We start from the raw sequence: 13,856 nt of genomic DNA, 5'->3' as shown, positions 1-13,856 counted from the left end.
ATTAGATGATTATTTGGAATAAAACAATGTATAAGGGTATGGGTGTACAGCAGCAGATTGGCACTAGGTAATGATACTTGTTAAAGAGCTGGTGCATGCAAGATCTATGACTTTGTCCTCCCTGTTCTCTTCTTAATTCAATAATAAAATGTCTGTCTACTCTTCTTATATCCAAGACAAAAATACAGCAGACACAATCAAGTGATTTTCCTTTTGAGATAAGATTACAACAGTAATAGGATTCCTGTAGGATTTCTAACTTGCTACCAACCCTGCTGTGAGTACAGCACATTAGATTGCAACTTGTGGTGGTAAGATTCTAGGTGAAAATTCCGGTTGTTCCCATGAAATGGGATGATATTGCCAATGGTATATCCACTGCAATACTACTAAAGTAGGAAGTTCATTTAAGACAACCCCCAACGTACCCCTAAGATAACATTTTAGGTAGGACATAAGCTTTGAGGTTATGAATATTTGTGGTGGCAGACAGAATACCAGTTGGGTTGCCTCTCTTCAAGCAGTGAACTAGCAGGCCTTCTGAACCCCCATTCATTGTGTGGTTCCTTAACAGAAATGGAACCAGAAGGCAGGAAATCTAATGTCCCTACTCCACAAGCTCATTGGCATGGTGGGATGGTCAAATGCTGTTGACATGTTGGAGCAGAGCCTTCGAAAATTTAAAGCAGTGTGGGCTGGAGCGAGATTGTGATGGAAAGTCTCCATCAATTTTTTGGCCACTCTATCACAGATCTTGGGTAAAAAATATCAAGCCTGATAAAAGCAATTTCATAATTGACCTATTCAGGAAACAAAGCTAATTGTTTGATTTACCGACTGACTTTACTTGGAACCAACATTAATTTCAAGAATCTCAAAGTGAATGCATTTTTTTTGCTACAATGAATGCATAACTGGATATTTCCTCGTGATATAATTTGCTGGCAAAAAGAGTACAAGTTTGACTTAGCATGTGCACCATCATTGGAGATTCATCTGTGATGTATTACTGTATGTCAATATCCCAGACATAACACATGAGAATCACACTCCAAATATCACACACTTTATGCTGTGTGTTCTCATAACACATAATCAGAATGCTCACAGCTTATAAATTGAAATATGAAAATTTTAATGAAAGATCATGTACTAAAAACCCTGTTCTGATGTCAGAAAAGAGGAGATTTCTACAAGGTTTCCTTCTGGAAGACACTCAGGAGCATTTCTACTACTTCCCAGCTCAGACCAAAGTTCTTGTGTCCTGCTACAGCTGGCGGTGAACATTGGTGGGCAATTATGTACGCAACCAAAGTACGATGGTTCACTAGCATTCACACCCACAATGATGGAGGAGGCCAGAACGTTAGTGAAAAAGACAAGGCAAAACAATTTGTAACCAACTTTAGTCAGAAGTACTGTGTGGATGAGTCATCTCAGCTTGGCCTGCAGAAGGTTCTAGCATAGTAATGGCAATCCTTAGCCATCAAGATCCTTAGCAATCAAGAAATGACTGAAGGCAATGAATGCAACAAAGACAATAAGCCCTGGCAACACCCCACTGTAGTCCAGAAGACTTGTTCCTGAACTAGCCTGAGATAAGTAGTTCCAGTGCAGTTGGAAAACTGCCAACTATCCATCAATGTGGAAAATTGACCAAATGTGAAAAATCAGGAAAATTTCACTTCAATTACCTTCCTATTAGTTTCATCTTAATCATCAGTAAAGTGAAAGAAGTGTTATTTACTCAGCCTGTAGCTGCTCACTGATACATAGTTTGGGTTCACCGGGACCACTCAACTCCAGACCTCATTACAGACTTGGCCCAACTAGGTACAAAAGGACTGTATTTCAAAGGTGAAGAAAGGGTACATGTTCTTGACATCAAAGAAAATTGACTGAATCAAGAAACCCTAGCAAAATTGAAAGAAACTGTAATTAGGGGAGCTATCCATTGGTTGGAGTTAAACATAACACAAAGAAGGATGGTTGTTGGAGTCTAAGTATCTTAACACCAAGCTATCACTCTATGAGATCAGCATGTCCAACCACCTTCAATTACTTCATCAATCAGTTTGTCTTCATCACAAAATCTTAAATGGGATGTTTGTTGATAATTGTGTAATATCAATACCATTCATGACTCTTCAGGTATTGAAGCAGATCATGTCCATATGCAAGATCTGAACATATTTAAACTAGCTGAAAATGTGTTGCTGGAAAAGCGCAGCAGGTCAGGCAGCATCCAAGAACAGGAATTTCGACGTTTCGGGCATAAGCCCTTCATCAGGAAACTTCGAATTTCCTGTTCCTTGGATGCTGCCTGACCTGCTGCACTTTTCCAGCAACACATTTTCAGCTCTGATCTCCAGCATCTGCAGACCTCACTTTCTCCTCGAACATATTTAAACTAGGCTAGTATGTGGCTAGGTAACATTATTGACACTCCAGTACCATGCAATGGAAGTCTCCAGCAAGAGAAAGTTTAACCTACTCCCGTAGTATCCAATGGCATCATCATCACTGAAACCCAGCCTTCAACACCTAGAAATTTAAGTGGACCAGCAATTAAAATACCATTGCTACAAGAGCAGGGCAGGGGTTGAGAATTCTGTGGTAAATAATTCCACATATCCTGTCCACTATCTACAAGGCACAAGTCAGGGCTGTAATGAAATACTCCCTACTTGTCTGGATGAACTTTGATATCATTCAAGCAACTCAATACTATCCAGGTCAAAGCAAGTCACTTGATTGGTGCACCATCTCCCAGCTTAAATATTAACTCCTTCCACCATCAATGCACAGGAGTAGAGTGAGAAGTGTATCAACTACAACTTGCATTGCAGCAACTCAAAACTGATCCTGCAATGACATCTTCCAAACACACATGTCTACCAGCAACTTCCATCACCTAGATGAACAAGGACAATCCCATTTGAACACCCTCACCAGCAAGTTCCCTCCAAATCCATACCACTTCTGACTTTAACCTATATCACCATTTCTTCACCACGGCCAGGTTAAAATCACAAATCATTTCTTATCACCCTGTGGCTATATTTACATTACAGGGATTGCAGCAGTTCAAGAAGTCAGATCACCACTACTTTCTCAAGGACAATTGGAAATGAACAATAAATATTGGTCTTGCCAGTGACACTCACATGCCATAAAAGATTTGTTTTTTATTTAAACAGCCCCAAGGAGCAGTTTCAAAGCAATACATGAGGAACTATCTTCCAGGGATCATGCCTTGCTGTATTACATGCAGCTAATGGGGAAGGAGCGATGGTCTCATGGTGGTAGAGGAAGAGACTACAGCAGCAAGCCAACTACAATTTCAGCCATTGTCATAAATTGACTGAAACACCAACAACAAATAATATGGATCTTTAATAGTGTTCTCAGATTCAGATGATAGATTGTGTTAATCAGTTAACTATTTTTTTTAATTTAGTGTGATATCCATTGCTTTGGATTGAAGCAATGATGCAGCAATTACATTTTTACTGAATTAATTGAAATGATGGGAGAGCCAATTGTTTTCCTTAATATTTTCTGTCACATTGCTAATATATTATCTGTCAAAAATCATCAAAGAGTCACAATTATGTTTTTAGGCAAGAGTGATTCAGCTATCACAAGTGCTCTTAAAATTCTGTTATATACCATGCTCCCTAATTGCTCTTGGCAGTAAAATGATGCAGTTTTGAATGTCTTCTCTTTTTAACCAACCAGCCAATTCTCTACTGAAGATTTTATTGATGCTATCTAAATGAACTATTTATTATTGGAGGTACAATAAATACAGTACCTCCATTTAAAATCTGAGGCTTTACTTGAAAACATATCAAATTTAAACCCATAGTCTTCCATAAAGTCATGTTGGTCTGTGCTCTAGATTTTCAGAAATACTTGGTTAATTAGTATTTTATCATTCTTCACTTTGCTCCTCCATGCATACTTTGTACTGAAGATGTTTTGCTGGAATTTGGTTTAATAAATCCTTGCAGATAATTCTCTACTCAGCCATGAAGGGAAAGTGACTCATTGTGACTAGCAGCAGTCTGAATTCTTGTTGAGTTTTTTAAGCAGTGTAACCCTGATCCAGTTTCGGAAGTGTATCCGTTCTTGCACTCATGAAATATAGTAAGCTCCTATGGATGTTGTTAACATTGTTTTTGCTTTAACATCTTCATCAAATGGTTGTTCTTCAATCCAAGGGTTGTGAATCTTAGTAATTCTCTGCTGCAGGGCATTAAGTTATCTCCATTGTTGAATAAATTTAAGACAGGCATAGACATATTTAGTCTCTTGAGAATATGGAGATATGGGAAGCAGGCAGAGAAGTGAAGTCACACTCCAAGATCAGTGATGGTTGTATTAAATAACAAAATAGGCTCAATGGCCTATAAGGTCTACTCCTTTACATATTTCTCATGTTGTGTTAATAAAATTATGCCAATATTTCCCTTCAACATTGCACATTTTACTCTAACTTCATTCCCATTTGGTGGCTTCCCTCTTCCCACAACCTTTCTGCCAACACTCCAGCTCCTGACTTATCCATCAAGATCCTCTTCAGTCCCAACTCTATTCCCAGTCTCTGTACTTATTGTTAAAATCCCTCATGTCTATTGCCAATAGTGGGGACTTTAGCTTCTTCTCACACTCGATCTGCCTCCTGTCTTGCCTCAGTCTTGCTCCCAGCCTGGCTTCTGCTGGCTGCCAGGCTTGTCTCCCACCTTTACTCCTAACCTTACTCATGCTTTCAATCTCAGTCCCTATCTGCTCAACCTGAAAATCCAGTTCCTGTTCTCACCCTCTGTCCTTACCTTTAGTATCTCTTATGTCTATTGCCACTATCAGAGACTGGTTGCTACTATTCCATTGTGAACATGCATTGAAGTCCTGGGATCTATCTAATAGCAGAAGTAGATCAATGCAAGTAACACCTTGGACCAAATCTGATCTGATTTGTATTCTTGTTCATTCCTTTAAGCATCCAGGTAGATGTTTATTCATTAATTTTCCTCATGGACTCTTGTAATTTGCTTTTGCAGATACAATTGCCCTTAGATAGATCATCTTCCTACTGTCCCAAGATTGCAACAACAACTTGGGGAAGAAATGGACTTGTGACATTGTTACTGAGGTCGTGGAACCAGGGGCCAGGTAATATTCTGGGGGCTTGGGTTCAAATTCCTTCTTGACAGATGCTGAAATCTGAGTTTTCATTTAAATATAAAATTGAAAGTCACTAATGATGACATGAAACCACTACTAATGCCCTTTAAGGATAGAAAAATATCACCCTTATCTGTCTGGCCAATGTGTAAATGCAACAATGTACTTGACTCGTAACTGCCCTCAAAATAGTTTAGCAAATCACTCACTCGTATCAATTGGTAGAAAGTCTCAAATAAGAAGTGAAGCTAGATGGGCTAAGGCACCAGAAATGACAATGGCAGTCTCAGCCTTGTCAATTCTATGAAGTCTTCCTTATTTACTTCTGAGGCTAGTGTTAAAATTGGGAGAGCTGTCTCAGAGACTGGTCAAACTGATAGTCATACTCATGGCATCATGCATTGCACAAAATATCCCAAACAATGTCATCACCATCTCTGGTATGACCTGTTCCAGCAGCTGGACCAACCAACTGTCATGAAAGCAGGGACATACAGTTAGAAGGCAGTTGCCTTGGGAGATATCAACATTGATGCCGAATGCAATGAAGTAAAACAAAATCACTTTAGACATGGGCATGGACAACTCCAGCTGATTATCACATACCACACCCTCCCTTGACTCACTGCCCCCCAGCTGATGAATCAATACTTATACACATTGAACATTACCTTGAGTAAGCACTAAGGGTGGCCAAGGGCTAAAATATATAGCTGCTAGATAGGGTCTGCAAATGTTCCAATGAAGTCAATAAGAGTGAAAAACATACTCAATCCATCCACACCAAACTGCCTGCTACAGGTATCCTTGACCACGACAGTATCATTAAGAGTGACCATCCCACAGTCCATGAGGAGACAAAGTCCCATCTTCACATTGAGGATACGTTCCATCATGTTGTGTGCCATTACAATCATGTTAATTGGATATACTTTGAATGGATCTAGCAACACAAGACTGGCCATCTATGAGGTGTTGTGAGCTATATTTGCAGAGTTGTATTTCAACACAACCTGCAAACTCATGGTCCAACATTACCCTGCCTCAGCCAATTCCATCAATTAATCCTAGTTCAATGAAGAGTGCAGTTGGACATGACAGGAGCCAAAACCAAGTCATCAACCTGGTGAAGCTACAAAAGAAGACTACTTGTTTGCTAAACAGCATCAGCAGCAATTGATAGACAGAGTTAAGGAATTCCATAACCAATGAATCAGATCGATACAAAAACATAAATTGCTGCAAAAGCTCAGCAGATCTTGCAGCACCTATTGAGAGAAATCAGAGTTAATGTTTTGGGTCCAGTGACTCTTCCTCAGAACTGATGACAACTAGGAAAATGTTGGACGAGGCAGTAAGGAGTAAACAATAGGTGCGCATAGAGGCCAAAGACAGAAAAGGATAGTTGGACAGTGAGGGAGTGTATAACAGTCAGGCTAGGAGGATGAATAGCTGGTAATGGAGACTGTTAGTGGCTAACAACACGTTATGTATAATAACAGACTATGTGATAAAAAGGCTCAGATCTAAGCGCTGCCAGCCTACCAAAACAATCCTGAATGGTGATGGCCAAATAAACAATTCACTGGAGGAAGAGATTTCATAAATAGCCCCATCCTTAATGATGGGTGGAGCCCAACACATCAATGCAGAAGACAAGATTGAGGCATTTGCCAAACCATCAGCCTGATATATCGAGTGGATGATCTATCTTGGCCTCCTCCGCAGATCTCACAGATGCTGTACTTCAGCCAATTCAGTTCACTCCACATGATATATCAAGAAATGCATTAAGGCATTGGATAGGGCAAAGGCTATGGGTTTTGAAAAGAATTTAGTAATATTACTGAAGACATAGTCAAGAATTTGCAATAGCCCGGCCATGCTGTTCCAGTACAAATGCAACACTAGCATGTGTCTGCCAACATGGAAAAGTGCCCAGATATGTCCCACACAAATAGCAGAACAAATTGAAAATGGCCAATTAAAACCTTATCAGTCTTTTCTCAATTATCAATAAAGTGCCGGAAGGTATCATCAACAATGCTATCAAGCAGTTCTCTTGCTTAGCAATAATCTAGTCACTGAAAGTTTGAGTTCCATCAGGACCACTTGGCTTTGACCTCATTACTCCCAGGAATACTCTCCCTAGGTACACCTGTAATTTTAGCCTGAACTACAACACCACTTCCCTTCCTTTCTTGTCCTCCTTTCTATCCTTCCTACAGCATCTATACCCTGGAACATAAGCTGCCAGTCCTGCCCTTCACGGAGCTGTGTCTCTGTAATAGCTATGATATCCTATTCCCATGTTCCCAACCATGCCCAAGGTCATCAGCTTTACCTGTCAGGCCTCTTGCTTTGAAATAAATGTAGTCTCATTCATCAGACTAACCTTGTTCTCTGCCTTGCTCATGCCTGCCTTGACTATTTGAGTTGCTCCTCCTCTCAACTGTACCAGCCTTCACCTTATCTCTTTTCTCAGTGCCTCTTTGCATGCTCAAAACCTCCCACTACCCCCAACCCATCTATCCACCCAAACAAATCCTTTATGGGTCTTACACCTCCTGAGTAGCACTAGCAAATGTCCCCATCAGGATATAGGTCCCCTTCCAATTCCAGTCTAGATCAATTGCATCCATATATTTTGAAATAATCTCGGATAAGGAATTACTCATTTTTATTAATTCATTCAGAAATGGAGTTGTGGCAGAGATCCAGTTTTAGAAAGCTAAAATAATGCCTATATTTAAAACATAGCATGTCATAGAATCATAGAGATATACAGCAAGGAAACAGACCCTTCAGTCCAACTCGTCCATGCCCAGATATCCTAACCTCATCTATCCCATTTACCATCACTTGGCCTGTATCCCTCTAAACCCTTCCTATTCAGATACCCATCCAGATGCCTTTTAAATGCTATAACTGTATCCACCTCCACCACTACCTCTGGCAGCTCATTCCATACCCACACCATCCTCCGTGTGAAAAGTTGTCCTTAGGTCCCTTTTATATCTTTTCCCTCACACCCTAAACCTATGCCCTCTAGTCGTGAACTCCCTCAACCCAGAGAAAAGACTTTGCCTATTTATCCTATCCATGCCCCTCGTAATTTTATAAATCTCTAGAAGGTCACCCCTCCGCCTTTGACACTCCAGGAAAAGCAGCCCCAGCCTATTCAGCCTTTCCCTATAGCTCAAACCCTCCAACCCTGGCAACATTCTTGTAAATCTTTCCTGACCCCTTTCAAGCAATGATAAATCAATCCATTTGCATCAGTGCAAGAATAAATAATGGAATCCTCAGTAGAGAAAGAAGAGCAGGACATATAGAGTAGCTATGAATAGTTGGCTTGAATGTCAAAGGGAAAAGTTTGTTTGACCAAACTTGTAGAAAGTTTTGAGGAGGTCATAGAGTAAATGGGCAGTAATGTAAGGGGTACTGATATAGAACAGAAGAAGCAACACGGCTGCTTGTGAATGGCCAGTTTTGTGCTAAGTGACCCAGCAGGGATTTGCCAGAGTGATTAACTCTTTGGGAATAAATTGGCAAGGAGGACCCTGAATGGGGAGATGGTCAGAGGGTATGATCCAATCCAATGATCCAAGGAGAGCAGGATCCAAGCTTGTGAGAATGGGGTGAGTGAGCTGTCAGAAGAGGCAGTCGGGAGAAGTATGCTGTGTGCATGTGAGTGTACACAAAATAAATGGAAAACTTGAAGATCAAAAGGTTATGGAGGAATGGGGGTGAATTAAAATTATGGTTGCTTTTCCCCTCTTGATTTGGAGACAGGTATCGTTTGAGGTAATGATTTCCCTTTTTGTCCAGTTTTGAAGTAAGCCACAACACGCTGCCCAAACTGTACCTTTATTTTTTGAGTTTCAATCTTGGAAATAAACCCAAAGCAAAATCTTTAAGATGGGGTTTATTAATAAACATGCAAAACATGGAGGAACAAACTCTGCTACTTCATTCACACGCACAAATACAGTGAAGAAGGATAGAGAAAGAAAAATAGTTGCAAATTGAATTTCATGAAAAGTTATTACATTGGTATTAGTTCACATGACTTAGAGTCCAATTGGTCAAGAACCAAATTGGGAATCTTCATTTGGTTAATCTTACTGCAATTCTTTTTCTGAGTTGGGATACAGGTGGATGGCAATTAAGAGTGCAGTGGTATTTGGCATGCTCAGAGAATTAGTCCACCATGGCTGACTAAGTCTGCAATTTGTTTTTCTGAATAAGAGACTTTTGGGAGAGATAGAGATGGAGAGAAGGCTTTTTCACTGCTAAAGTTTGGAATTACAGTTCTTGTAAAACAGCAATTGATATCAGAAGTCAAAACTGCATATGTAAAAAGGGCTCAAACAGCCCGGTTTCAGTTGTGTGATAGGGTGGTTTCTGCTAAGCCAGTCAGATAAACTGGTAGTTTGACCATCCACATCAAAACTGTATGGGATGAGGGATGGATTCATGGGTAGATTCATGGATGGATAGTGTCACAGATGAACAGATCGATGGATGAATTCACATACAGACAGAACAATGATGTGATGGATTTATGGGCAGATATACAGATGGAAAGATTCACAAAGGTGTGGATGGATCGCCAGCTAGATTCATGGAGGGAAACACAGATTTAAGGATGGATTCGCAGATAGGTGCATGAAATAATGTACTGATTGATTCTCAGAAAGTGGGCCAAATTTCCAGGCAGATGGACTTGGTAGACAGTTGGTTGGATTCATGATTGGATGGTCAGATTCAATGACAGGTGAATTCATAGATGTATTCATAGACGGATGGGTTCATAGACTGATTCATGGATTGCTGGAATAATTATGGAGGGACTGCAACAAAGACTGCAACTAGACTATTCCTGGGATGACAGGACTGATATATGAAGAGAAAGTGGATTGATTAGGACTATATTCACCATCGTTGAGAAGGCTGAGTGGATATCTGATAGAAACCTATAAAATGCTAACAGGATTAGACAGGGTAAATTCAGGAAGGATGTTCCCAATGACCAAGAAATCCAGAACCAGGGCTCACAATCTGAGAATACAGACGAGGTCATTTAGGAATTAGATGAAGAGAAACTTCTTCACTCAGAGAGTGGTGAGCCTGTGGAATTCTTTGCCACTGACAGTGATTGAAATCAAACCATTCAGTGTATTCAAGAAGAAGTCAGATATAGTTCTTAGGACTAAAATGCTCAAAGGGAAAAGTAGGAAGAGGATACTGTCTGTGCCTGTGAAGTTTGCTTTCTCCAATGCATTGACATTCACTCCTAGTATCTGCTGTCTGGCCAAATCTCTACTGGTTATTCTACTGTCTTTAGGATTTTTGAACCACAGGAGCTGAAGAGAATCTGCTGACATCTTGTGGTAAGGTTGATCCTCCTGTCTTATGTTGATCTGTTTTGCTTCCAGATTTTTGCTTCTCTCACCATCTAAATGGCTTTCTTGAAAATTTTCTTTGGACCACAACAAAACTGAAAAAGACTTACCAGTAATCCATCAATAATTCTATCTCCAATGAAGGGTGATTTCAAGGCTTCATAGTCATATTTTTCCACTACTATGTAGAGATCACTAAATAAATTACTCATAGATTTCTCTGGAAGCTGAACACCTGATAAATATTGTGTTTTCAAGAATTTAATTTGTTGGACAGTGATTTTTAAAACCTTGCAGAATTTCATCAAGTGTATCTGATGCAACTTTTATGAGCAACTTGGTACATTAGATCATTGAATATAAAAGTGTATTTGTTCGGTTTCTGATTAAGTATCTAGTTTGGAGGCAAAATCAATATCTTAAGAACAGTTATTGGCAAGGTGCCAATTTTATGTACTATTTGGCCCATTTCTGAAATGACATCTTGCTGACAGTACTATTACTGCTGCCTTGTCTTCCTCATATGATTATTTAGCTTCCTTTTCATTTAATGATACAAAATCTCAATGTCTCAAAGGATTTGTATTTTTTTTTAGATTAGATTACTTACAGTGTGGAAACAGGCCCTTCGGCCCAACAAGTCCACACCGACCCGCCGAAGCGAAACCCACCCATACCCCTACATTTGGCCCTTACCTAACACTATGGGCAATTTAGCATGGCCAATTCACCTAACCTGCACATCTTTGGATTGTGGAGGAAACCGGAGCACCCGGAGGAAACCCACGCAGACACGGGAGAATGTGCAAACTCCTCACAGGAGGTCACCTGAGGTGGGAATTGAACCCGGGTTTCTGGCGCTGTGAGGCAGCAGTGCTAACCACTGTGCCACCGTGCCGCCTTGTATGTTGCTGTATAACAAAGCTGCTACTGTGTATAGCTGTGCAGGAGGATTTTCTCATGCTTATGTTGTCAAAAGAGATGATTCACACCTTGTTTGCAAGTGTAATGAATGGGTCCCCCTTCTTTTAGATTGGATTAAGTTCACTACGGTGTGGAAACAGGCCCTTCGGCCCAACAAGTCCACACTGACCCTCCAAAGAGAAACCCACCCAGACCCATTCCCCTACATTCACCCCTGACTAATGCACCTCACACGACTGGCAATTTAGCAAGGCCAATTCTCTTAACCTGCACATCTTTGGACTGTGAGAGGAAACCGGAGCACCCGGAGGAAACCCATGCAGACACAGGGAAAATGTGCAAACTCCACACAGACAGTTGCCCAAGGCAGGAATTGAACCCGGGTCCCTGGCGCCGTGAGGCAGCAATGCTAGCCACTGAACCACCGTGCTGCCCAGTAGATATTTCCCATTCTCTTCAGAGCTGCATGTGGGGTTAAAGACAATCCCAATCACTTTAATGTGTTCTACCAGATGAATCTCACTCTATTGATTTTGTCTTGTCAAAAATTGCGATGCGTTTATCATCTTAAAGTTATACCTGAAGATACCTTCAAACCTCACTGGAACCTGCACCACTGCTCATCATGTTAGAGATTGCTCATACTATCAAACCATCAAGGCAGGTTCACTGCCAACATATCCTTCCTGGCAGGGATTTGCAGGGCTCATTTTATCAAGTGTGGTCGAGGAAAAACACTTGGTCCTCCAATAAGCACAGGCCTTTGTCTTAACCAATGTGTCATTTATTACATGTTAGCAATAGGTACATATTCCACTGATATGGTAGACATTGTGACAGAGACTGTAAAGAGTATTTCAGTGGTAGGTTTTATTAATCAAGCTACTATTCTTCCACCCAAATCAGAATGATGATATTGATATGGCCATTCTTAATGCAATCCTCAGCATTAACCCTTTCTGCACCTTCTATGACTAATATCATTTTGAACCCAGGCAGTGCAGACTGTAAGTGGGGGCTGTGAGAGCAGGAGCTAATGTCCACAATGTACAGAGACTGGAATCCTGTGTATTATCACCAGGACGCAGGGAGGAACATGACTGAACACTCATGATGCAGGAACTTGAATGCTCAGTAATTCTCAGCAGCCCCATCCTGCCCCAAATTGATGCCCATGTTTACAGTGGGCACAGGAAACTTCAGCAAATCTTATCCCTGGGTCTTGGCTGAGGTGCTGACTGATCAAGGGAGCACTCAATGAAGTGACACTGATTGTACTCCAGAATGGCTGTGGAATTTCAGGACCAATGTTTACCAATTGAACAGGAATTTTCCTTTGCGTTGTTACTTCTCAGGAATGACCAGAAGGTGCACACAGTTTGGGTCTTCTGTAGAGTCAGGCTTCTTCCTGTATCTTTCCCCTCTGTGTTGTTCCAAGTAGGGACCCCAATCAGGAGCTGATGTGCAAGCAGCAGATATTTTCTGTGAATGGAAATGTAAAATGTTTGATCATTTCTGTTGGATTTTCACCCACTGTTAAGTGGAAAAGAAATCTGGTTCCCAATCAGATTATTCCGACACCTGATAATTCACACTATAGCAAACAATATTTCATGACAAAGATTATACTTTCATCCAGACACTTCAATTGATCCTGTTGTGCACTGGCAGTGAGACACACTGAAAGAAATGGACTTTTCACAGACAATCAGTTTGATGCAATGACCTTAGTGCAATTCATTAAATGTTAAAGGTCAGAGACATGGTGAGATGAAGAGGTTTAGGGAGGCAATTCCAATGTTTAAGGTTAACCCTGCTGAATGCACAGTTACCAATGGGAGAGTGAGTGAAATGGTGAGTGTTGCAACAAATGTCAGAATTGTAGGAGTGCAGGTATTTTGATGGTTCACACAGTTGGAGGAGGGTACGAGAGAGAGGATTTGCTCAATGATACAGGGGTGAAAATTTTAAAAGTGTGATGTTGGATTAGCGTCTCATAGTGATCAACAAGGACAGGGCTGGCAGATGAACAAGGCCTGGTGTGGTTTAAGCCACAGTGCTATGGAGAAGCATGGATTCACTTAAGGTGGAAGACGGGAAACATGAGCACCAGTAGCCAGTCAATTAACCTACAAATTATAAAGACAATGACCAGGATTTTTCGGATAGCAAGGTTTCCTGTCCGACAACCCGAAGACTTGGTGGGGAATATATCCGTACAGGTTATGGCTGTGCCAGAGTCACTTCAAGCTGCTCAGAGCATCAAATGGTTGGATATGGGATTTTTATCCTCCATTTTGTGCATTTTCCTTGAACAAAACTGCCTGCCAATCT

The 13,856-nt window shown here is 40.8% G+C and overlaps 1 protein-coding gene across 1 annotated transcript in view; it reads right to left on the bottom strand.

Annotated features, from left to right (window-relative positions):
* Positions 1-12,866: 12,866 nt before the first annotated feature.
* The window catches only part of LOC132820017 (sodium- and chloride-dependent neutral and basic amino acid transporter B(0+)-like), a 51,171-nt gene continuing 50,181 nt past the window's right edge, over positions 12,867-13,856 (bottom strand). The window contains exon 13 of the mRNA XM_060831943.1: positions 12,867-13,004. Coding sequence (XP_060687926.1) covers positions 12,867-13,004 — 138 coding nt within the window. The remainder of the gene's footprint in view (positions 13,005-13,856) is intronic.

The sequence above is a fragment of the Hemiscyllium ocellatum genome, chromosome 11 (assembly GCF_020745735.1).
Source record: "Hemiscyllium ocellatum isolate sHemOce1 chromosome 11, sHemOce1.pat.X.cur, whole genome shotgun sequence".
In the NCBI taxonomy this organism is placed as follows: Eukaryota; Metazoa; Chordata; class Chondrichthyes; order Orectolobiformes; family Hemiscylliidae; genus Hemiscyllium; species Hemiscyllium ocellatum.
Note: the sequence above shows the minus strand (reverse complement) of the source record. Positions and strands in the feature narration are given on the sequence as shown.